The 21,726-nt window shown below is 39.7% G+C and overlaps 1 protein-coding gene across 1 annotated transcript in view; it reads right to left on the reverse strand.

Annotated features, from left to right (window-relative positions):
* The window catches only part of ACOT12 (acyl-CoA thioesterase 12), a 48,948-nt gene that overhangs the window by 341 nt on the left and 26,881 nt on the right, over positions 1-21,726 (reverse strand). Inside the window, exons 6-14 of the mRNA XM_030323868.1 lie at positions 14,185-14,341; positions 12,058-12,177; positions 11,057-11,207; positions 10,345-10,400; positions 9,969-10,032; positions 9,207-9,290; positions 4,125-4,258; positions 1,786-1,914; positions 70-196 (exon numbers count right to left, since the gene is read on the reverse strand). Of these exons, the coding sequence (XP_030179728.1) occupies positions 70-196; positions 1,786-1,914; positions 4,125-4,258; positions 9,207-9,290; positions 9,969-10,032; positions 10,345-10,400; positions 11,057-11,207; positions 12,058-12,177; positions 14,185-14,341 (1,022 nt within the window). The remainder of the gene's footprint in view (positions 1-69; positions 197-1,785; positions 1,915-4,124; positions 4,259-9,206; positions 9,291-9,968; positions 10,033-10,344; positions 10,401-11,056; positions 11,208-12,057; positions 12,178-14,184; positions 14,342-21,726) is intronic.

Here is a 21,726-nt window from a genome sequence, read left to right on the forward strand (position 1 = left end):
ATGTGGGTAAAAGCCTTCTCTCTGTATCTGCAGAAGCAAATTCATGTGCAGATGTTCCATCAAACTTACGGTACAGGAGCTGCTGTCAATAGCACGGATGAGAAATCCAGCACATATGATTTCACTTCTGATGTAGTGTGGACAAGGGGGGACTGAAGGCAGAAGAACCGATTTCACTGCTACCGTGTAAGTGCTACTGAAAAATGAAAGGACGTTTTCTAAGTTATTGTGAGAGATTAAAACAATTGTTAGAAAATAAATTTCTAGAGTTAATTAACCTTATTTACTTAGGTAAAAGTGAAACTATAGAGACCCAGATCTTCTAGATGAGGGATCTACATTCAAGCAGACTACATTCAAGTGTAGGAAAGGTAATAAGGGCCACAGGTGTTTTCTGCCTGTGTAAGAATTACTTTAATACTTTGCGTAACTCTACAAAGTGGAATCAACTTCCAAGCGTGCTTTATTATGTATGCTCTAATGAGTTGTAATTTCAGGCTCTTCTCCTTTTTTAATTAAAAAACAAAACAAAACAAAACCCATTGATTTAAAGAAACTTCACACAACAGAGAACCTTATAGACTAGAAAACAGTCTTCCTCAGTCCACCCTAGCCACAGTCCATTCTCATCCTGGAGATGACCACTGTTAATATTTTGCTCTGTAGCCTTCCGGACCTTTTTATAAATATATAACATTGATGTAAGCAAATGCAAATATAGATTTTTGCATAAATATTATCATTTAATAAATATCGGTCTATAGTTTGATTTTTCACCTAACAATAAATCTTTGGAGGTATTTCTGTATCAGCACCTCTATAGCTACTTCATTTTTTTTAATGATGGCAGGATGCCTGGGTGGCTCCGTTGGTTGAACAAGTGACTTTGGCTCAGGTCATGAACTCGCCCTTCCAGAGTTCCAGCCCTGCATTGCACTCTGTGCTGACAGCTCAGAGTCTGCAGCCTGTTTTGGATACCCTGTCTCCCTCTCTCTCTACCCCTGGGCTCCTCTGTCTCCCTCTCTGCCCCTCCCCCACTTATGCTCTGGTCTCTCCAAAATAAACATTTAAAAAAATGATGGCATAGTACTCTGCAATATGGCTCTACCATAATTTATAAGATGGACCCTCAGTTTATGTCCATTTCTTTTTCCATAATAAATGGTACTATACTGAACATCCGTGTGCATTAATAATATTCACACATGTTCGATTATTCTTATAGGCCAGCTTTCACATTGGAAATCATGCTGGCCAGTTCCAGGTGTAGACTTTAACTGTCCTGGAAGCTTCCTCTTCTTATTTATTTGAACACTGACTCTTAGGACACTTCTCTTTAGAACACAGACATTGTGCCATGAAAAGTCCAATGCCCACAGAGAAGTCATGGACAAACACTCCGATCAACAGCCCTACCTAGCAGCCAGACATTTTGGATGTCTAGCACAATTAAGCCTTTCTAAATTCTAAACCTATTCCTAATGTTTTATTTGGTAGTCACATTGCATTCTTACTGATACTGGAAGGTTCCCAAGGTTTGCTAAATACCAATTTTATATGTGCATACAGCAAAAGGAAAGGAACTGCTTTAGGAATCTTGCATGGTGCTTTGCACACAGGCAGCATTTAATAGATGATATTTTTAAATGATAACTAAAGGTCCATCTAGAAAAAATTCAGATGCACATCATTCAAGATCAGAAATGCCTATATTGCCTTCTTATCAACTTTTTCAGTTTACCCTCTTCTATAAAACAATACGGCATTTGAATTGCATATACTCACCCATCTTTGAGAGGCCTTCTTCGTGATACAAGTACTACCAAATCTTTGGGTTTGTCACCGTTCACTATAGGACAAGTGATATAATATATCTGATCACCTTCACTCACCCAGTTTATGACTTCACAGGACCTATGTAAATACAACAGTGAAAGAAAGGCCACACTTTTCTACCTGCTTGAATAAGGCATTCGCTTCTTTTGTTTATTTGTAAAACTTCATTACTGAGGTCCACATTCACTCTTCTGCTCACATAACTATCCTGCCAAAGCCAGCATTATTTCTCAAAGTCTGTCTTTAGAAAGCTGTTTGGTCAGCAGGAATAATTATGTGTGTGATGGAGAGACTGGTGGGTGCCCAGTCACTGCCCTCAACACCTCAGAGAACAGCATTTATGGTTGTTTAACACAAAATAATTTTTCTCTAGAATCAGGTAACAGTATTTGAAGACTAGTGAATTGTTTGGATGTCAAGGAAGGACTCAGGTAAATGAATATGGTACACTGGAAAGAGTACTAAGTTCAGAGCCAAACATCTTTGTCTTTGAATCCCATACACACACTTCATATCAATGTTATGTTAGGTAAGTCACTTTGTTTTTTTCATTTGTAAAATTAAAACCCCATACCTATGGGGTTATTGTGAGGATTAAATGAAAACACCTGGCCTGAATCACAGTAGGTACACAAGACAAGTAAGCATTCATTCATTCATTCCTCCCTTCATTCGAGTTCAGTTTGGCTGGAATGTCAGGTGACATAGGAAATAGTAACACCAAAATTTAGGCATTGTTCTTGATAAAAGCTTTGTACCTACAGAATATCTACAAATATTGATGCAAGAAAATCATGAAATATTTCCTCTTCTCTCAGAATGTTTTATCATGATAGCATTAACCATGAAGTATTATTCTGGCATCTATGCAAATGTAACACATGACCCGAAAGGTGTTTCACTTTAGTGATACTACATTGCCTCTTACATGGTATTAATCATAATCAGGTTTAGGCATTTTATTTTATTTTAAAGTTTAATTTATTTTTGGGAGCGAGACAGCAAGCAGGGGAGGAGCAGAGAGAGAGAAAGAGAGAGAATCCCAAGCAGGTTCCATGCTGTCAGTGCAGAGCCCAATGTGGGGCTTGAACCCAAGAATCATGAGATCATGACCTGAGCCAAGATCAAGAGCTGGACATTTAACCAACTGAGCCATCCAGGTGTCCCAGGTTTAGCCATTTTATTTTATTTTTAAATGTCTTTGTTTTTGAGAGAGAGAGAGAGAGAGAGAGAGAGAGAGAGAGAACAAGTGGGGGAGGGGCAGAAAGAGAAGGGAACAGAGGATCCGAAGCAGGCTCTGTGCTGAGAGCAGAGAGCTTGATGTGGGGCTCGAACTCATGAACCCTGAAATCATGACCTGAGCCAAAGTCAGATGCTTAGCTGACTGAGCCACCCCAGTGCCCCCAAGGTTTAGTCATTTTAAAAATGAGCTTCTATTTCATCAAGATTAGGAAGTAAATGGTAACGTTTAATAAATAGGAAGCCCATCTCACCAATCCTTCCCTTTCAGCAAGATGCCCAGTGAGGCCCTAGAGTGCTATATGTAGCCCCAGGAGCTGGAACTTCTTGGAGGAGGGGGTGTGGCCTGAGTGTAATCAGACCCAGTCAGTGCAGGTGCCTTGCAATCCAGGAAAGGAGCAAGAATGGAAGAGGCCAGATTGGGATGCAGGAGACAGAAAGTAACAGAAGGAAGAGACTGAGGCTGACAGTGGGCCCTGATCAGACAGGAAAAGCTGGCAGGAATGCCTTTGACTTCAGTTACTCACACAGCTTCGTCTCAGCTTCTCACCAGGGAGTGCTGCTTCACAGAAAAAGAAGGAACCACTAATTAAATATCCAGAGTGGAAAGTGGGAAGACAATTAGGTAATCACTTTCTCAAGTACACTGAAGCTGTGTGCAAGCGTGTGGAATTCAAAGCCTGATGGATCTGGGTTCCAATTTGGGTTCTGTTGCTTTCCTGCCTGTGCAATCTTGGCAAGTCTCAGAACCTCTCTCGTTGAGTGGGAATAATATCAAACTTGAAGAGTTTTTTGGGAGGAGTACAACAGATGTGGGTAAAGCACATTAACTCAATATAAATGCTAAACGAAGTATTAAGAAAATTTTTGTTTTTACGTCTCTCAGTAGCACTTGATGCAGTTTTCTGTGCAGGGCAAGTTTTAAAACATACTCTTTAATTAATAAGCAATGGGTCATACATTGGGCAATGGAGATGGACTGCAACATGGAGGTCATCTTTTACATGAAGTCAGGGTTGCTTAAGAAAATACTTTAAATGTATTCTTACACGAAATGAGGGTCCCACAAAGGTCTCTTGGTAAAGTCAGACAGGAGATGGTAAGTCAAGTGTGCTGGTCTTTCCACATGCTTTTCAACCCAAACAGATAAAAGGTCATGCTCTTCCAGGGTATATATTTTTATCTAAAATATAATAACAAGAAAAAATAAATTACAAAATAAAAATGGGTGTTTTCACTTTAAAAACCACATACAGTCACAGGCTGATTGTGCTGGCTAAGGCATCTTGGCACCTGAATAACAATGAAGCCAAATGATGGCAATTTCCCTTCAAATACTTGGATGTCTGAAGCATGGATCACAGTGATATCTTCTGTGCCCTTTAAACAGTATGTGACATAGGTTAATTATTGTGCCACAGCCTTCTCTAGAAAAATAAAGAATGTAAGCATTTCTCTTTTTATCTCTTTGAGATATTTCCCTGACTCAAAGAACGACAGAAAATATCACCAGGCTGATAGGCAACTCAGTGTTTCATCTCCCTCCAGACACCTTAGACACTTTCCCAGGTTGTCAGGCATGCCAACGGGACCCAGAAAGCAGGCCACCACTTCTAGAACCAACTCAACCTTGCAAAGGGTTGAAAGCACCATGCTTCTTCAGCACAAAGCATTCTTTCAATTGTGAATCATAAGGGCTCATCCTCCTGAGAGCCAATTCCTGGGTTTCTAACGTTGTTATGCCTTAGATAAGAGGAGGCCTGTCTTGGGGAGCCATTTGACACATACTTAAAACAATACATATCCCCTATTACTCCAAACTCTCCTGCCATTGCACTTTCGATAATAATCAGAGATATGTGCTCAGCTAAGAGCACATTTCTATCCTGCCCATTTTCTCCATCTCTTTCAGGGTGCTTTGAAGTTGGTGTTGAAATGTGCCATCTTATAATCATCCCCATGGCAACAAGCTGTGAGAAGACAAACAAACAGAGGGTTAAGACTTCACTGCAAGAATCAAGCAGATGGACAAGTCAGGCTGTGAGGGAGAAAACCTTTATTTAAACATAAATATCTTCAAGAGAATGAAGAAGTAAGAAACAGACTAAAAGCAGATTAGAAAGAAAGGGAGTATCAATTTGTTTACACATGTTAACTCTCCAGTTAGTTAACCTTTGTGCAAAGACCATCTTTAAATCAAGCCCACAGAGGAGGACATGGCCTGGGCCATAGACAAGTGAAACAGAAAGCCATGAATGCAGTTCCAGTGGGGGGCTGAGACTCACCCCAAAATGGCCATGCCTAACTTCGCTCCCCATACAGAGGAAGTAAAAGGAGGTTCCCTGGTGTAAATCCAGAAGGAAGTCATCTTATCAAAACTTGGTGGCCATGTGGCTCTAAGCCAGGTTTCTGGGTTCTATAGTCTCAGAGGGGGCAAGGGTAGGTGGCCAGGGTAAATTCCTCACCTTCTGTCAGAATCAGACCTTGGGGCAGCCATAGTCTACACTGATGGAAGCAGTATGGAAAAGGATGTAATATTGGGCTAAGCACTTGCCAAGGGTTGAATTGTGTCTCCTCAAATTCCTATGTTAAAATTCTCCCAGTACTTTAGAATGTGACCTTATTTGGAAACAGGGTCATTGCAGATATAATTAGTTAAGATGAGGTTATACTGCAGTAGGATGGCCCCTAATCCAATAATGACTGATGTTCTTATAAAAAGGGGAATTTTGGATGTAGACATGCACACTGGGAGAATGCCATATGAAGATGAAGGCAGAAATCAGGTGACACATTTACAAGCCAAGGAACACCAAAGATTGCCAGCAAACCACCAGAAGCTAGAAGAGAGGCGTGGAACAGATTCTTTCTCACTTCTTCAGAAGGAATTAATCCTGCCAGCACCTTGAACTCAAACTTCCAGCTTCCATAACTGCGAGACAATACATTTCTGTTGTTTAGGCCACCCATTCTGCGGTACTGTTACAGGAGCCCTAGGAAACGATCACAGTACTTTTTCAGGAAGCTGCTCCCCAGGTCACAGACACATACTGCTGCTTTCTATCCTGGAGCCAAGGCAAACACCAAGCTGAATAGCCACCATGAAACTGCCTCACACAGCTTGCTACGCTTATCCAGTGCTGAGTACATTATCAGATGAGGGAATGATATTTTGATCCTTCTCCCAGAAGATGAAGGGAGCAGGAAGTCCTGCTCACTCCTGTGCTGTGGGAACCCATGACACTGATGTAGACAGAGCAGACGAGTAAAGGCAGCTGTTGATGTTGATCTCTTTAAACCCTAGTATTTTAGAAAAGCCAACTTCTGCTTAGTGAAAAAATTCTCTAAGACCAACTCTTCAAGAAAACATGTTCTCTTTCATGCTCAGAAGAGTACAGGTTAAATTCCATCTGGAACCAACTCAAACATTTTATCACCTGACGTCTGGCGAATTTTATTCTATGAAACAAAGCTGAAAGTAAATAAGCTCAAAATTGCTAACATTTTATAATGATATTGCTTTTTCATTCTAATAAGATTCCGCTTAATGGATTTGGATATCTTATACAAACAGCACAAGAGGAAAAGAGTATAATTTTAGAATTTTATACTATCTGTTGACCAATATGCTATGGAGACAACATTGTGGAAAGGAGAACAAAACTGGTTTTTACAGAGGCCTCCGTGGTGAGAGGAAGTGACCTGACCTTCCCTGGGAACCCCCAGGGGCGAAGGGGAGGAGAACTGGTCAGGGGGAGCTGTGAGACCCGGACTTTCCCCAGATTCAGTCAGAATAGCTCCTCTGGTCTGTTTCCTGTACTCGGCTTTGTTCTGCGTAAAGGTTGCCAAGTAGTCCTTGCCATTCTGGCTTTCATCACAGCCTTTCCAGTACACTCTCAGCTGCCCCCTAAATAAAAGGCTACTCCCGTCAGGTCAGTCTCCTACCCATGCTGATTTCTACCACGATGACTGGAATCAAACTCCTCATTGCCTAGAGAGCCCCCTTCACCCTCCAGCAATCTACTTACACTATCTTCAAGGAGAAAAGAATCACCCCCTCTCCAAAGTCCTCTGTAAATAACTGTCTTGCTTTACTTTGTTGAAGTGCCTAAGAGCTGACCTTTATGATTTAAATATTATAATCTCTCACTTGTTTATAAACCACCTTAAAGTTACTCTTCAGCTGTTCCATGTGTATGTGTGATGTTACCCAAATAGACTGCAACTACAAGCTCCTTTCAGGTGAGAGTACACATTTTGCTCCTTGTATTACTATACTATGATTAATTCCACGATCATACATAAAAATGAAATATGAGTTAAAGAATAAGTACTGCCCAATTACAGATACCAAAAATCTTACTTTTTCCATTTAACTAATGTGTATCAAAAATAAGTATAGACTTTAAGCCCTGAAATAAATATGACTCATAACACATAATTGGAAGAATTATTCAACTAAAAGGTGACAGAAAAAAGTAAGAGAGCTGTATTTTAAAATTAAAAGGATACAAACACTTTAAAAAGTAAGAGAGAAGAGGAGGGTAACTCAGAAAGGAAAAAAAATCAAATTTTTATCATAAATACAATCTAAAGAATTGGAGGGCTTCAAATTCAACAGAAATGACATAAGAATGTTGCTTTAATTATATAATATCTTCTAAAGTATCCACACAAAAATTAAGAATTAATTATTGGTGGCTCTCCTTAGATATGAGCCAATACACCATTTATTACTTTAGATTTATTTCTGGCCCCAAACTCCCAAAGAACTCAAGTTTTTATATATTATACGATTTCACAAAATGTGCGCTCTTCCTTCATTCCAGACACAAGTCTGCCCTTTCCAACACTGCTTAGATGCCAGCAATGATGCAAGAAACAGACTGCATGTTAGTAAAAGAAAACAAAGCCTTGAAGCATCTTTTATGTGGGATAAAGAGAAGAAGATCATTTTATTACGTTTAACCTGTGTTTCTGCATCACTGAATTTGGTATACATGGAAACCTAACTGGATCCAAACAGGGTAAGAGAGACCCTGATAGGATTCAGAAGAAAAGATAAAAACACACTAAAAGCCAACAAACCAGAACAAAATACTGACAAAAGGTCAAGGTGAAAACAATCAGTAAAGTAGCATCTCAGTTTCCTTCAATTTTAGGGTAAGTGACCATATAATTTATTGTCCAAACTGGGGCACTGAGGCATTATCAATATTTATGACAAGACATCAGATGATGATGGAACAATCACCAATTATGATGGACAACCAGGAATATGGTCACCCCTGTTGTAGGTGCTGCTGCTTCACTAATGCTGAACAACAGTACACACTGAAATGTGAGCACAAAGAACTGGCATTACTGAGCCCCTCCTGAGTGCCCGGCACTGCTATGTTCTGGGACCATCTACAGCGGTGAGCTAAATGCCTACAGAGACCTTACAGTCTAGTCTACTTGTGGGCATCAGCTTCAAAGGGTCTCCTAACCACTTCTGAAATGAGATAAAATTAGAATCCAAATTATATATGTTTACTTAAATTTGATGACCTGCAAAACAGTATAAAAGGTGCTAAGAGAGACACAAAGAAGTCAAGACAAGGCTTCTTTCTTCAAAAGTTCATAATCTTGATAGGGAAAAAGGGCATGTGTAAAAAGTTAAATTACTATGTAAGACATCAACATCAATTCAACGAAGCAGTGGAAGCATTGTCACAAGACAGGGCATAATTAATTGACAAATTAATTTTGAAAAAGTAATTGCTAAGGGGGTTCCTCCAGGGAAGTTCCTTCAGTCAGGATGATAGGAATTGGCCTTGTGCAGAAAGCATTTGTCCTGGTCTTGAAGACCAGGTTGGACTGAGGCAGATGGAGAGGAGAAAGAGAGAGGAGTGGAATATGACAACTAAGTTCAGAGGCAGGAATGTGTGGGGCAGCCTGGAGGACCACAAATCAACCGGCACGGAGCGGTAGATTCAGCCCTGGAAAGATACCTGCCTCTTAGAAATAGCTTCCCAGAAAGACTTTTTACCTTCTTAAAAGCAGCAGTAGAAGCAGAACCACCACCAGCAGCATGACAACTTTCATTTGTGATGGACAGCAGGTTGTACATAGACCTGGATGCCTCCTACCTTTTCCACAGCACTGGTAACCTCCCAGCCACTCTTGGCTGCCAGATTTTTGAGAGCCTCCACATTGGCATTACTCAGGGATACCTAAAACACAAATATCGTAAAAGCTGAGAGTTCGGTCCACAGATATGTGATCAAACAGTTTCTGCTTAGAAAACGGGAACTGTTAGAGCCAAAGTGATAATGCCAAGCTCAGAACCAAGCTGTCAGTAACATAATTTGTCTCAACACTTAATTCAGAATTCAGACAAAATAAAATGAGGCCTGCATGCTTAGCAAATTAGTATCATTTTAATTGGTGTCCTGAGCAAAGACAACATAACCTTTCAGTATGACTTATAATCAACATGTAATCAGTAAACTTGGATCTCCTTTTATAATTTATGGGCAAAAACTTTAAAATGACTAATACTTTGTTGTTGTGTTATAAAAATGCAAGCCGGAAGGCATGTCTTTTCAGCACAAATTATGGAGAGACACCGTATCTCAGTGTCATGCTGCTTGAATGCATTTGATGGCAGATCATTCTGAGTCTGTAGTTTGGAAACTGTACATGTAATTCAGACAGGGCACGGAAACTACTAGTTGGTAACCACTTACTAATAGTTTGGTTTTATTTTGAGATGATTGGTTGATATAATTTACCTTTTCATCTAACTTGTATAGGCACAACCTGAAGCAGTTAAACATGGGAACTTTCATGTTTATAATGATACCATTTTCCCTTTTTACACGAAAAGCTCCAAATCATAAAACGGTTACCTGGTTGCTTATGTCCCATTGTACACAAACTGGCACTTCTTCTTTGTGGGAAGTAACATATTTTCTAGAAAAAAATTAAAATGTTACTTAACATGTTATAATAATGTTATAATAATAAAGTTTTCTTCCCTGCATTTGGCACACAACAGTCACCATGACACTTTCTTGAACTGAAATCAGCAGTTTTAAAAGCTACTTTTACTAGTGGAACAATCAAGAAAAAAAAAAAATCTGTCACAGTTAGCCTCCAGTCAGAAAATATCAGACCGTCTCATGTTACATTATGTGGGAACAGACACCTAGAGAGGGGCCCTTTGCTGTATAATTTGTTAGATAAGAGAACATAGCCTCAAATCCTTATGCCCACATCCCTTACCTGCCTAGGCGAATTCTCTTGCGTGCAATAGCTCCATGATACCGTCTAAAATCATCCTTTAATAAAAAACAAATTAAAATCAATACATTTCTAATTTAATCGTACAATCCTTAAGTGTCTCTCTCTGAATTCAGTTGAAGGGGCTAGTTGGAACACACATGGTGTCTCTGTGTGAACTATACTCAACACCCACAAAGGGCAAGTGCACGGATAAAGACAACCTTTGCAGCCTGTTTTTTTTTTCCCTTTTTTAAAGTGGTGACTGTCATCATTTCTGTTATCAGAATTATACATCTATCTCACTATACAGTTTTTAGAAAAGGTGAGGGTGGGCAGCAAGGCTCCTCTCAGATAGGGAGAAGATACAGTTCCATTGCATGTAGAGAACCATGGAGAGCTGGAGTAAAGAAGTGGGAGAAGAGAGTCAGAAATAGGACACAGAAGATGATGTTCTTCCCACAGCAGCACATAGCGGAACAGAAGTGAGGTCTCCAGGGCCCCTATCATTCTAACAAATGATGAGAGTGATCAGGGGTGGGCAGGGGGAGAAAAAGTCCATTTTACTTCATAATGTAAAAAAGAAAAAAAATCTAAAGAGGAATAGCCTTGGAAGTTGTTGCTGGGGTGGGGAGATTCTGGGTAGAGCTCTGTAACCCACCACTTCCCCCAGAATAAGTGGTCTGATTAATGAACTCACGTGCTGATAACTGACCTTTGATATGGGTTTGATTCTGGGAAATGTGACCATTTCTTCCTTATCATTGACAGCATTATAAATGAGAAAAGCACTGTTGATGTGACGGCCTTGGCCCTTAGACCACTCCTGACAGTCAAAGGCTTCCACGCGCACTCCCACTTCAACACTGCAGAGGGCGACACAGAGCTGTGGGCAGAGAACCAGAGCCTGCCAGGCCTCCTCTGCCCACGCAGCCACCACTGCTTCTGAGGGAGGAAAAGAATGAGGGCTCTGGGCTTTTCTTTTTGTCATCGCAAATGTATGCAACTGTTAAAATCCATTTCATCAGAGTGATGAATCTGATGCAGAAGCCCCTGGGAGAACTCCCACTTCACTTTCCCACCAAGTGGGAAAAAGGCCAGTTAGGAAGGACTTTCTATACCTTCATGAACATATTTTGATAATGGGGAACGGGGGAGTTAATAGTGCCAAAGTCAAGTTTTCTCCCCTAAACCTAACAGTTCCATATTAAAAAGCATCAAACACTAAAATTGGATAGGAAACATACTCTTTTTCACATTTTAAAAGATTTAAGGCAATTAAATCTTTTCATTGTATATCAAGAAAAAAATAACTGGGAAGTGGTTCGGGCTTCATGGTGATAAATAACAGGTTCATTAGGAGTCAGCTGACCATAAAGTCACTGGGACTCTCCTGAGAGTGAAAAAAAGAGTAATAATTATGACAGGTACACACCAAGATGGTACTGGGTTAACTGGAAGTCACCCTTATTATGAGACAAAAACCAACTCATCACAATTTACTAAGTGCAAAGAGTCTCCAAGAAGAAAACAGAGTTAAAATGAGTTGTCTATAGATGTTGAAGATGAGTGAAGTTAAAAAAAAAAAAAAATTAGAAGGAACTTGGTTATTTTAAAGTAGTCCCTACACTTACCTCTACACTGAAATAGGAAAATTTATTCATTTGCAAGTTTGAATTTGTCCACAGCAGGCTAAGAGCACTAAAAATGCTTTACCAGGTCTGAAATGTATTGTTGACAATGGCATTGAAAACAAGACGATCTCCAACAGCAGATGGTCCCCGAAACTTAAACATGTCCACAGACTTTAGAAGGGGGTGTGCCCTACAGAGGCGGCTGATGAAACAAAGGGAAGAGAGAGAGGAGAAAGAGGTCACTCTTCAAAGTATTTTCATGAACTGCTAATTTGCGTAACAAATGCAACAAATACTTTTTTTTTAAATGTTTTTTAATTGTTTGTTTATATTTTGAGAGAGAGAGAGAGCAGGAGAGGAACAGAGAGAGATGGAGAGAGAGAATCTGAAGTAGGCTCCAGGCTCTGAGCTGTCAGCACAGAGCCCGACTCGGAGCTTGAACTCACAAGCCCTGAGTTCACGACCTGAGTCAAAGTTGGACGCTTAACTGACTGAGCTACCCAGGAGCCCCTCAGTGTGTTTTCTAAATAAACATCTTTTAACTCTTGTAAGAATGAAATAAGTAACTAGATTACATAAGTTGAGAGTGGGTCTGTACAATCCCTGCAAACATTTTGGGAAATACTATGTCCCCGAGCTGGAGGGTCTTTACTGAGATGCTTGGTGCTTCTGCTCTTGTGGTGACAGTCATGCTCTTGTTCTGTTCCCTATCTCAGTCCCTCTGAAAAACAAACCAAGGTCTTCTGTCCTCATTTGAGGGTTCTATTCATCCTGACAGCTCATGGCCACAATCACAGGAAGTTGTAACTCTCAGGTTGGAGGGGAGCACAGTGAAGGAACTACCAGCTAGTGCTATTCACACCCGTTTCTTAGCTTCAACTGAATTCACTCACATATCAAAAGACTCATATTTTTCCCTATTGGAAAATTACCTAGATTGCTACACAAAGCCTGAAAGGCTACAAGGTACACATTTTACAATTTTGTGTGTGTTTGTGTGTGAAATTTTGAAATTTTGTAAAGTATATTTAATCTCAGAAAGTTACTTTGGTAATTTTCTACATTTTAGATCCCCACGGTAGTCATTCAATTACTCAAAGGAATTGTGCCAACACTATGTGAACAGATTCTGCCACAGTTAATTATATTGTAAGCCTTACAAAAGAACAGGTTCAAATTCTTTATTGCCATTGAGAACGACAATCTCATTTTAAAAACAAGCTCTCTTATTTGCGCATAACTTATAGGAAGGATTACTACAGGTTTCTAACTATGGTCACAATTATAGACATACTCATCATAAAATTCTTTTCATTTTGGGAAAATAAAATCTTAACAATGTTCCATGGTTACAAGATTGTCAGTAGGACAATTCCTGTTCAAATGCATTTTCCGAATACACAGTGTTCCTTAAAACTGCTCAACTGCCTACATGGTTCCATTAATAATAAAATACCTTTTTTTGAAACTGAGGAGTACTTAAAAGTATTCTTTCAAGTTCCTCTCTTTGTTATCTTATTTTTCAGTTAATCCTTTGGCCATAATGATTCTAACCAGCACCTTCAAAGGTCAAACCAAATTGTAAAGTGTCTTTTAAAAAGTTTGCAATTTGAGTATTTTTAAGTGTAAAGGTCGTCTTCCATTTCTATTCTGCATCCACCATGTCATAACTATCATTACAAGAAGCTGCAGTGTTACAAGATCAACATTTACAATTCAGAATAAAGTACTAGAACTGTCATTTCATTTTTATTTTTGAGCCAAGAACATAAACATTCACCTTTAAACAAAAGGGCAGATTAGGGGCACCTGATTGGCTCAGCAGGTTAAGTGTCCGACTCTTGGTTTCAGCTCAGGTCATAATCTCGTGGTTTGTTGAGTTGGAGCCCCACACCCAGCTCCACATGCAGAGCCCGCTTGGGATTCCCTCTCTTTCATTCTCTCTCTCTCTCTCCCTCCCTCTCTCTGCCCATTCTTTGCTCATGCTGTCTCTCTGTCTCTCTCTCTCAAAATAAATAAACTTAAAAAATGAAAAAAAAAAAAGGACAGATTAATCCTAAGGTAAACAGATAAATGACTTATTTTCTCATTTTAATAAATGGCAACACTCTCCTCCCCTTCTCTCCTAGCTCAATAACCAGGACTCAGACCCTTTCTGATCTCTCCCCACTGGACACAACATCACACACCAAAAGTCAAAACCAAGAACCTTGCAGAAATAGTAGCCAGACTCTCCATCCAAGCCATAATTTGGCCACCAAATGTATTTCCATGATGGTTTGCATGGGGTGGGAGGACAAGTTCAATGCTCTGAACAGCGGTGCCACCTGTAGAAACCATTCCTTCCTCTTCATCACAAATGGGATCTGAAGGAGGGATGCAGACATTAATATTGGTGGAATTAACTGCACAAACTGGGACTACTATTTTTCCTTCCTAGCTGTACCCTTAACTCATGGGATTTTTAGAAAAATTAAATTATTCCTGAAGACTTAAATCTCCTGAGGAAATAAACAGGTTTGATTCTAAAGAGTGACCTTCATGAATTCCAGGGAATTGGATAGCTGATTAGAAAGGCCCTTTTAGAGATTGTATTCCAATCTATCATACAAGTTCATTGGGATTTTGATTAAAATAATGATTAAATTTAAACTTGAGTTGTTTGGAGTGGAGAAGGGGCAGATCAGCGTGGGGAAAGTCAGAAAGAAATTTGGGGGTTGATGGTATGTTACTATCTTGATTGTGGTGATGGTTTTATGGGTGTACACATCTCAAAACAAACTGTATACTTCAAATATGAGCACATGAATTTAGGGTATACCAGTTATTATTTATAATTATAATAATTATTATGTTATTTATAACTGCATTATGTATGCATAATATTATTTACGGTGCATCAATTATACCTCAATAAAGTTGTTAAAATGAAAGGACTTTGAACTATAAAGGGCCAAAGATAGAGAAAATCTGGAATAGTTTGCTCTAGTATAAACTTCAGAATGGGAATGTGGCCTCCATAGTTACTGTTTTGCAATGAATGCAGTCACGAACAGAAATGGCACAATGAGTTGTACTTCTCAGTGTCCTTCTGCTTCCTTCGAATCATATCTGCTTCATTTACTGACAAATTGGTTTTTACTCTCAACAATGGAGAAATCATTTACTCTGGCTGCAAAGCAGTAAAATGTATTCAATTATGCGTCTTGCATCATCTAGTGAATCATCAGCTAGGCCTAAATCTTGTGTGCCTTTGTTGAGGAAGTAGAGGGAGGATTTACAAATCAGGGGGACCATCCCGGTTGTCCTGTCAGAGGCAGAGCTGAGCTTGCAGCCCAAGAGCATAGATTAGGCAGCTGTTGGGAACTGGCAATGGGGCCATTCTTGGCACAGTCACACATAAGTGAGTAGAGAAGTGTGGCTACAAAGACCTGAACTGCATTTCCTCATGAAATTTTTAGATTTATAATTAATTGATGGTCTTTTAATTTTTTTCCCCTTCATTTCACTGATCATTTCAGTCTCCTACTTGAAAACATGTCAGAAACTTCCAAAAACACCCTAGTACAAAAGCCCAGGGGCGCTTGGGTGGCTCAGTTGGTTAAGTGGCTGCCTTCAGCTTAGGTCATGATCTCAAAGGCTCTGAGTTCAGGCCCCACATTGGGCTCTATGATGACAACTCAGAGCTTAGAGCCTGCTTTAGATTCTGTGTCTCCTTCTCTCTCAGTCCCTCCCCCACTCACACTCTGTCTCTGTCTCAAAAATAATTAAAACATTAAAACTAAATTAAAAATAAATAAAAGCCCAAATCCTTCCCTTGGCTAGGGAAATCCTTCCTTCCTTGTCTGGTCTGTCTACTTCCCCAGTCCCAGCGAGTCTGATTGCGACTACTACCACTCTCCTCCCATCATATTCTCTTTCACTCTCTCTCTTTGTTCTAGCTATGAGGGCCTTTTTTCAGTCCTATAACTAAGTACTGTCTTCAACATCAGGGAATTTGCACATATTGTTTGCTCTATCAGCAGCACTATCACATTCTTCCACTTATCTCTTATCCCCTATTTTTATAGGGGAGCAAATTTTGCCACCTCAAGATATGCCTCTTTGGCATGTTGCTTCTTTTAGGCTTATTATTTTTAAGAAACCATAGAGAAGCTCTGAAAACCCAGTAGAAATTACCCTTTGGTAAGAGACATTTATGTGTATAAGAAAAATCTCTATTTGTAAGCATATTTCCCTTGCTGTACCAGAAAGAGGGGGATGACTGTAAATCTAGAAACTTACCAGAGAAGACAATGATTTAAATCTACAAAATAACCTTATCCTTTTTCACTGTGCTTTCCTCGGTAACCTCCCATAACTGACCCACCACCCCCAATATCATCTTTTGTCTTTGGCTTTGCCATTTCAATGAGTTACTCATTTTTTTCTGGATCTCTCCCATGTATATAGGCAGTATCCTGTAATTAAACTTCTGTTTGATTTTCTCCTGTTAATCTGTCTCATGACAACTGAATTCCCAGACCAGCTAGAAGAAGCTTATAAAGTAAAACTTTTCCACCTCAACACTATGTTGGCTCATCTCAGTCAACACTTCCTCAGGAAAGCCTTCCAGATCTAATAGCTAATTCCCATTTATGAGCTCACACATGCATCTTTCTTTTATAACTATACTTTTATTTTTCTTTGTGTGATCTTTGACCCGCTAGATCCGAAGCTCCTTTGGACAAGAACTGATTTTCTTTTTAAATTCTAATATAATTCCTTAATATGAGCACTCAGTAAATATTTATTGAATGAATGAATGAATGAATGAACTTAATTTTGCTGATTTATTCCACATTCATAGTCCTTGCTTTCAACAGAATTTTCTAGGTAACAAAGTATACCAATGTACACTTTTGTATGTTGTTTACTAGAGTTCCTACTGCTTTGCATTTTCACTTAAACAATACTGTAGACTCTTCAAATTTTTCCAGTTTTGTGGGTGTGAAATATCTTATGTTGGTTATAATTTGGATTTCCCTGATTAATGTGGTCCATCATCTTTTCATATGGATACCAAACTTTCTTGTTACCTCTGAATGAAATGTCTATGTCATTTGCTTCAAATGCTATTTTTCTCCCATTCTTCTATCCTTTCTTTCTGGAACTCTGATTAGATGCATGTTAGACTTCTTACTCCTTTCTCTATGTCTCCAAATCTTTCATATATTTCCCAATTCTTTGCCCATCCATCTGCATTCTAGGTAACTCCTTCAGATCTATCTTCCAGTTACTGTCTTATCTGCTGTTTAATTCATTCGTTGAGTTTTAAATTTAAATTATTATATATATTTTTGTATAGAAATTCTCTTTCTTTGTCAAACCTTCTAGGTAATTTTTTTAATTCCTGAATGATACTTTTGATTCTATTTCTTTAAAATATATTAACGTTTTTACTTCAACATTCTTTATATGATAAATGCAGTAATTGCAGTCTTTGTGGGCCTCCTCAAAGGGGGGCCACCTCCCCAAAGCACCTTCAGAAGGTGATTCCTCTAGATTTTGGTGACTTATTTATTTTTATTTTTCAGGATTTTTGACTAGGAGTTCATATGCCTTGGATCTGTATCTGTGGGAATTCTTTAGAGCGGGGCTTAAAGTTATGTCTCCAGAGGTTTGCATTTGTGGCTGCCAGTCACCTGGGGGTACTGTAACACAGTGCCACTTCATAATAAATTTCTCTTGGTCTGTTTCAGTACAAACAAGTGATGTGGATTCTGATACCAAATCTACCTAAGAATGTACCTGTGATTGAATTCTCAAAGGAAAACAGGTCCCCCCATCCCCAACCCCACCCGTTTTACCTAGGGTTAAGGTCTCAATGAGATAGGAAAGCACCCCTACCAAAGCTCATTGAGGATTGGGATTTTTTTCAACTGACTCACTGAAAGTATCATTTTTTTAGGTTTGCAGCTCCATTTAAGGTTCCCTGATTCAACCTTTCACCTTTCATGAGCCACTGGCTTTGTTTCCTGAGCCTATGCAGGCCCATTAAAACACAAGTTCTAGGTCTTCTAGTATCTACAGAGTCCCAAGCAAATTTGTGTTTTCCACTTATGGCCGGACTTCAAGATTTTCTCTTATTCTTCTTCCTGCTGAGATGTGTTTGCAAAGATGTTTGTAAATATTTTATCCAGAAATTTTAGCTTGTTCTAGACACCAAATCTACCATATTGCTGTAATCAGAATTGGACTGCTTCCTAAAGTGATATTTAAACACACATGAAATCTTCAATCTTTCAACTTCTTTTTTCTCTCTTTTTTTGCCATAATTGACATTGTCAGATGATGTCCTATTAATACCTAAAACTGTACTGATTTTTTTAGGTTAATATCTCTTGCTTTTTGGTTCCAAATAAATATAAACTATCTCTAAAATGCGCTGTTAAATGAAAAAAAAGAAAAGTGCATAGCTATTTGAATATTGTGCTCTAAGTGTGTGTTTGTGTGTGTGTGTGTGTGTGTAATATTGGTTGTCTTTCAAGACAGGAACTGGGTAACTGGGAGATACTGATGGCAGGAAGTCGTAGCTTTTTTTAAAAAAAATATTTATTTTGAGAGAGAGCATGCACATGTGTATGCGTTGGGGAGGAGCAGAGAGAGAGGGAGACAGAAAATCCCAAGCAGGCTCCACATCATCAGTGCAGAGTCTAATGCAGGGCTCAATCCCATGACCATGAGATCATGACCTGAGCCAAAATCAAAATTGGACACTCAACCAACTGAGCCACCAAAGTGCTCTGGAAGTCTTATCTTTTAACTGAATGCCCTCATACCTTTTGAACTTTAACCCTGTGCATGTGTGCTACCTATTTTTAAATAATTTAAAATAATGATAAAATAAAAACCTGAGTAGGCAATATATTATGGAAAACATTGTAAAGACACAAATGTAAGGCAATTCCTTCTTTTCTGAGGGATAACTTTAAAGACAAAGCTACTCGATTCTTATAAAGACATACATGGCATACACTGGGATACAAAGAGGTGGGTACTAGGGCAGGTCATGTATGCATAAGCATGTATGCAGAAATATACTGAATACAGGTGACCTACGACATGGATGCAAAAATATACTGAGTACAGGTGACCTCAGCGTAGAAGCATGCTTATTTACAGGTAACTGCCAATAATTGGAGAAATATAGCTCTCCTAGGCTCAGAGACCAAGTCAGGTCACAGTTCTGTCTGTGTACTCAAGTATGGTAAACAAACCTCACCCTTTCTACAGACTTCCAAATAAGACCATGCCTGTCCAGAGGTCAATTACAATACTTGTACTTTGGATGTTCGTTAAGTATTGTGTCATCATTCTGTTTGGACAATTTTGCATTCATTCTACAATTTCAGGTCAGGAACTTTGACCTGAATTGAGGTCATTTTAACTGTTGTTTTCCTTCTCACAACCAGAAAGAATTAACACAGGATAATGCTCATAAAGATTTGATTTCTCACTAAAAAAATAATTTAATGCTCCAAATATGAAGTCTTTTCCTATATACCAAGTCTCCAAACAGTGACTCAGTGGTACAAGAACACACTCCAAAGAAGTCCTGCTTTTATGTAATCTAATCTCATCTGTTTCCCTTTTCTTCTGAAAGCATATGATTTTAACTAAAATTTCTCAGTGTTCCAATGATATGCATTTCAATCACACAAAATCTTAAAAGAGATTCCAATTAGTTCTGATATTACTATCAATGTTAGAACCCCGGGTTTTCTTTTTTTTTAATTTTTTTTTTTTCAACGTTTATTTATTTTTGGGACAGAGAGAGACAGAGCATGAACGGGGGAGGGGCAGAGAAAGAGAGGGAGACACAGAATCAGAAACAGGCTCCAGGCTCTGAGCCATCAGCCCAGAGCCTGACGCGGGGCTCGAACTCACGGACCGCGAGATCGTGACCTGGCTGAAGTCGGACGCTTAACCGACTGCGCCACCCAGGCGCCCCAGAACCCCGGGTTTTCTAAAAACACTGTTCAATAACAGAGATGATCTAGCTGTCTTCCTTCAGAAGGTATTGTCCAGTTCAAGACAAACCCTATCAGATACACTGGGCAGCAGGTGGACAAAACACGCACTCAAGGGCAACTTAAAGTTCTGGGGTCTGGCTCTGACATTAAGAGAAATTGCTTTTAAGTTCTATGGTTGCTTCGGTGGCATGCAAGCTTGTAAAATTTCTAAAAAGATAAAATCAACAAAATTAAGTTAAAAGTTGTACTGTACAAAGGAATGTAGAACAATCCACTTTTACAGCAGATTAGAGGAAACATGATAGAAACAGACTTCTAAAAATCTATAATTCTGAAGTATTTTTTTTTTACTTTAAAGAGAGAAAGAGATAGTGTAAGCTGGGGAGAGGGCTGAGGGAGAGAGGTAGAGAGGAAAAGAGGGAGAAAAGGAAAGATAGAGGAGGAGGAGAGAGAGAGAGATGAAGAGAGGGACAGAGGGACAGGGGGAGAGAGGGAGAGAGGGAAAGAGAGAGAGAATGGATCCTAAGCAGGCTCCACGCTCAGCACATAGCCTGATGTGGCACTTCTGGGATCACGACCTGAGGTAAAATCAAGAGTTGGACACTCAATCAACTGAGCCACCCAGGCACCCCTTAAAAATCTGTAATTCTAAACTGAACCAGACCCATAGGGGAGATCTTGCCCAACTTCCTAACACACTGAAACTGAAGTCAATTGCAATCATTTTACCTCTACATTTGAATGGCTGTAGCATGTGAGAATGACTTTTCTATTCCCAATTCAGTGGACAGTTTTTATTTCTCACTTCCTGGAACACAGTTGACCACTCATTTCTTCATGTAACTCTACTCCCTTGACTTATGATGCTAGCCTCTCTGGTTCTCGCTGCATCCCTCCCACTAGTCCCTCTAGGTCTTCTTTGTAGATCCATCCTCCTCCTCTGATCATCTCTTATGGCCATGTTCTGCAGGTTCCACTCTTGGCCCACCACCCTCTTGCCCCTATGAGCCCTCCCTGGGTGACTGTAGGTACTGGCTTCATTTGAATTGCCATCTGTAAGCTGCTGTGTCTCAAACTAAATCTCCCCAGCCTGGTTTTGTCCTTTTGGTTGTTCCACAAGCACATGAGACTAAACTGAACTCATCATCCACCTCATCAAAACTGCCCCTCTCCTGCCCCTCATATGCATGACCTCAGTTCAAGATACTACCATTAGGGGCGCCTGGGTGGCGCAGTCGGTTGAGCGTCCGACTTCAGCCAGGTCACGATCTCGCGGTCCGTGAGTTCGAGCCCCGCGTCGGGCTCTGGGCTGATGGCTCAGAGCCTGGAGCCTGTTTCCGATTCTGTGTCTCCCTCTCTTTCTCTGCCCCTCCCCCGTTCATACTCTGTCTCTCTCTGTCCCAAAAATAAATAAACGTTGAAAAAAAAAAATTTAAAAAAATAAAAAAAATAAAAAAAAAAAAAAAAAGATACTACCATTAATTAGCTAGTTGCTCACACCAGAAACCTGAGAGTTGTCCTGAAGTTCTTCCTCACCCATCTCCCCATCAGTGACCCTATTCTACTGATTTTACCCCTTGTATAGTTTTGGACTTTTCTCCTCCTTTCTATACTACCACTGCCTGGAGTAGCCACTCCTCATCCTTTGCCTGGTCTCCCTGCATATAGTCTCTTCTCCTCTACACAGAATTACCATATTAAGTGCCAGCCTAATCATGCAACAAGTGTGCCCAAAT

Source organism: Lynx canadensis, chromosome A1, assembly GCF_007474595.2.
Source record: "Lynx canadensis isolate LIC74 chromosome A1, mLynCan4.pri.v2, whole genome shotgun sequence".
Lineage (NCBI taxonomy): Eukaryota > Metazoa > Chordata > Mammalia > Carnivora > Felidae > Lynx > Lynx canadensis.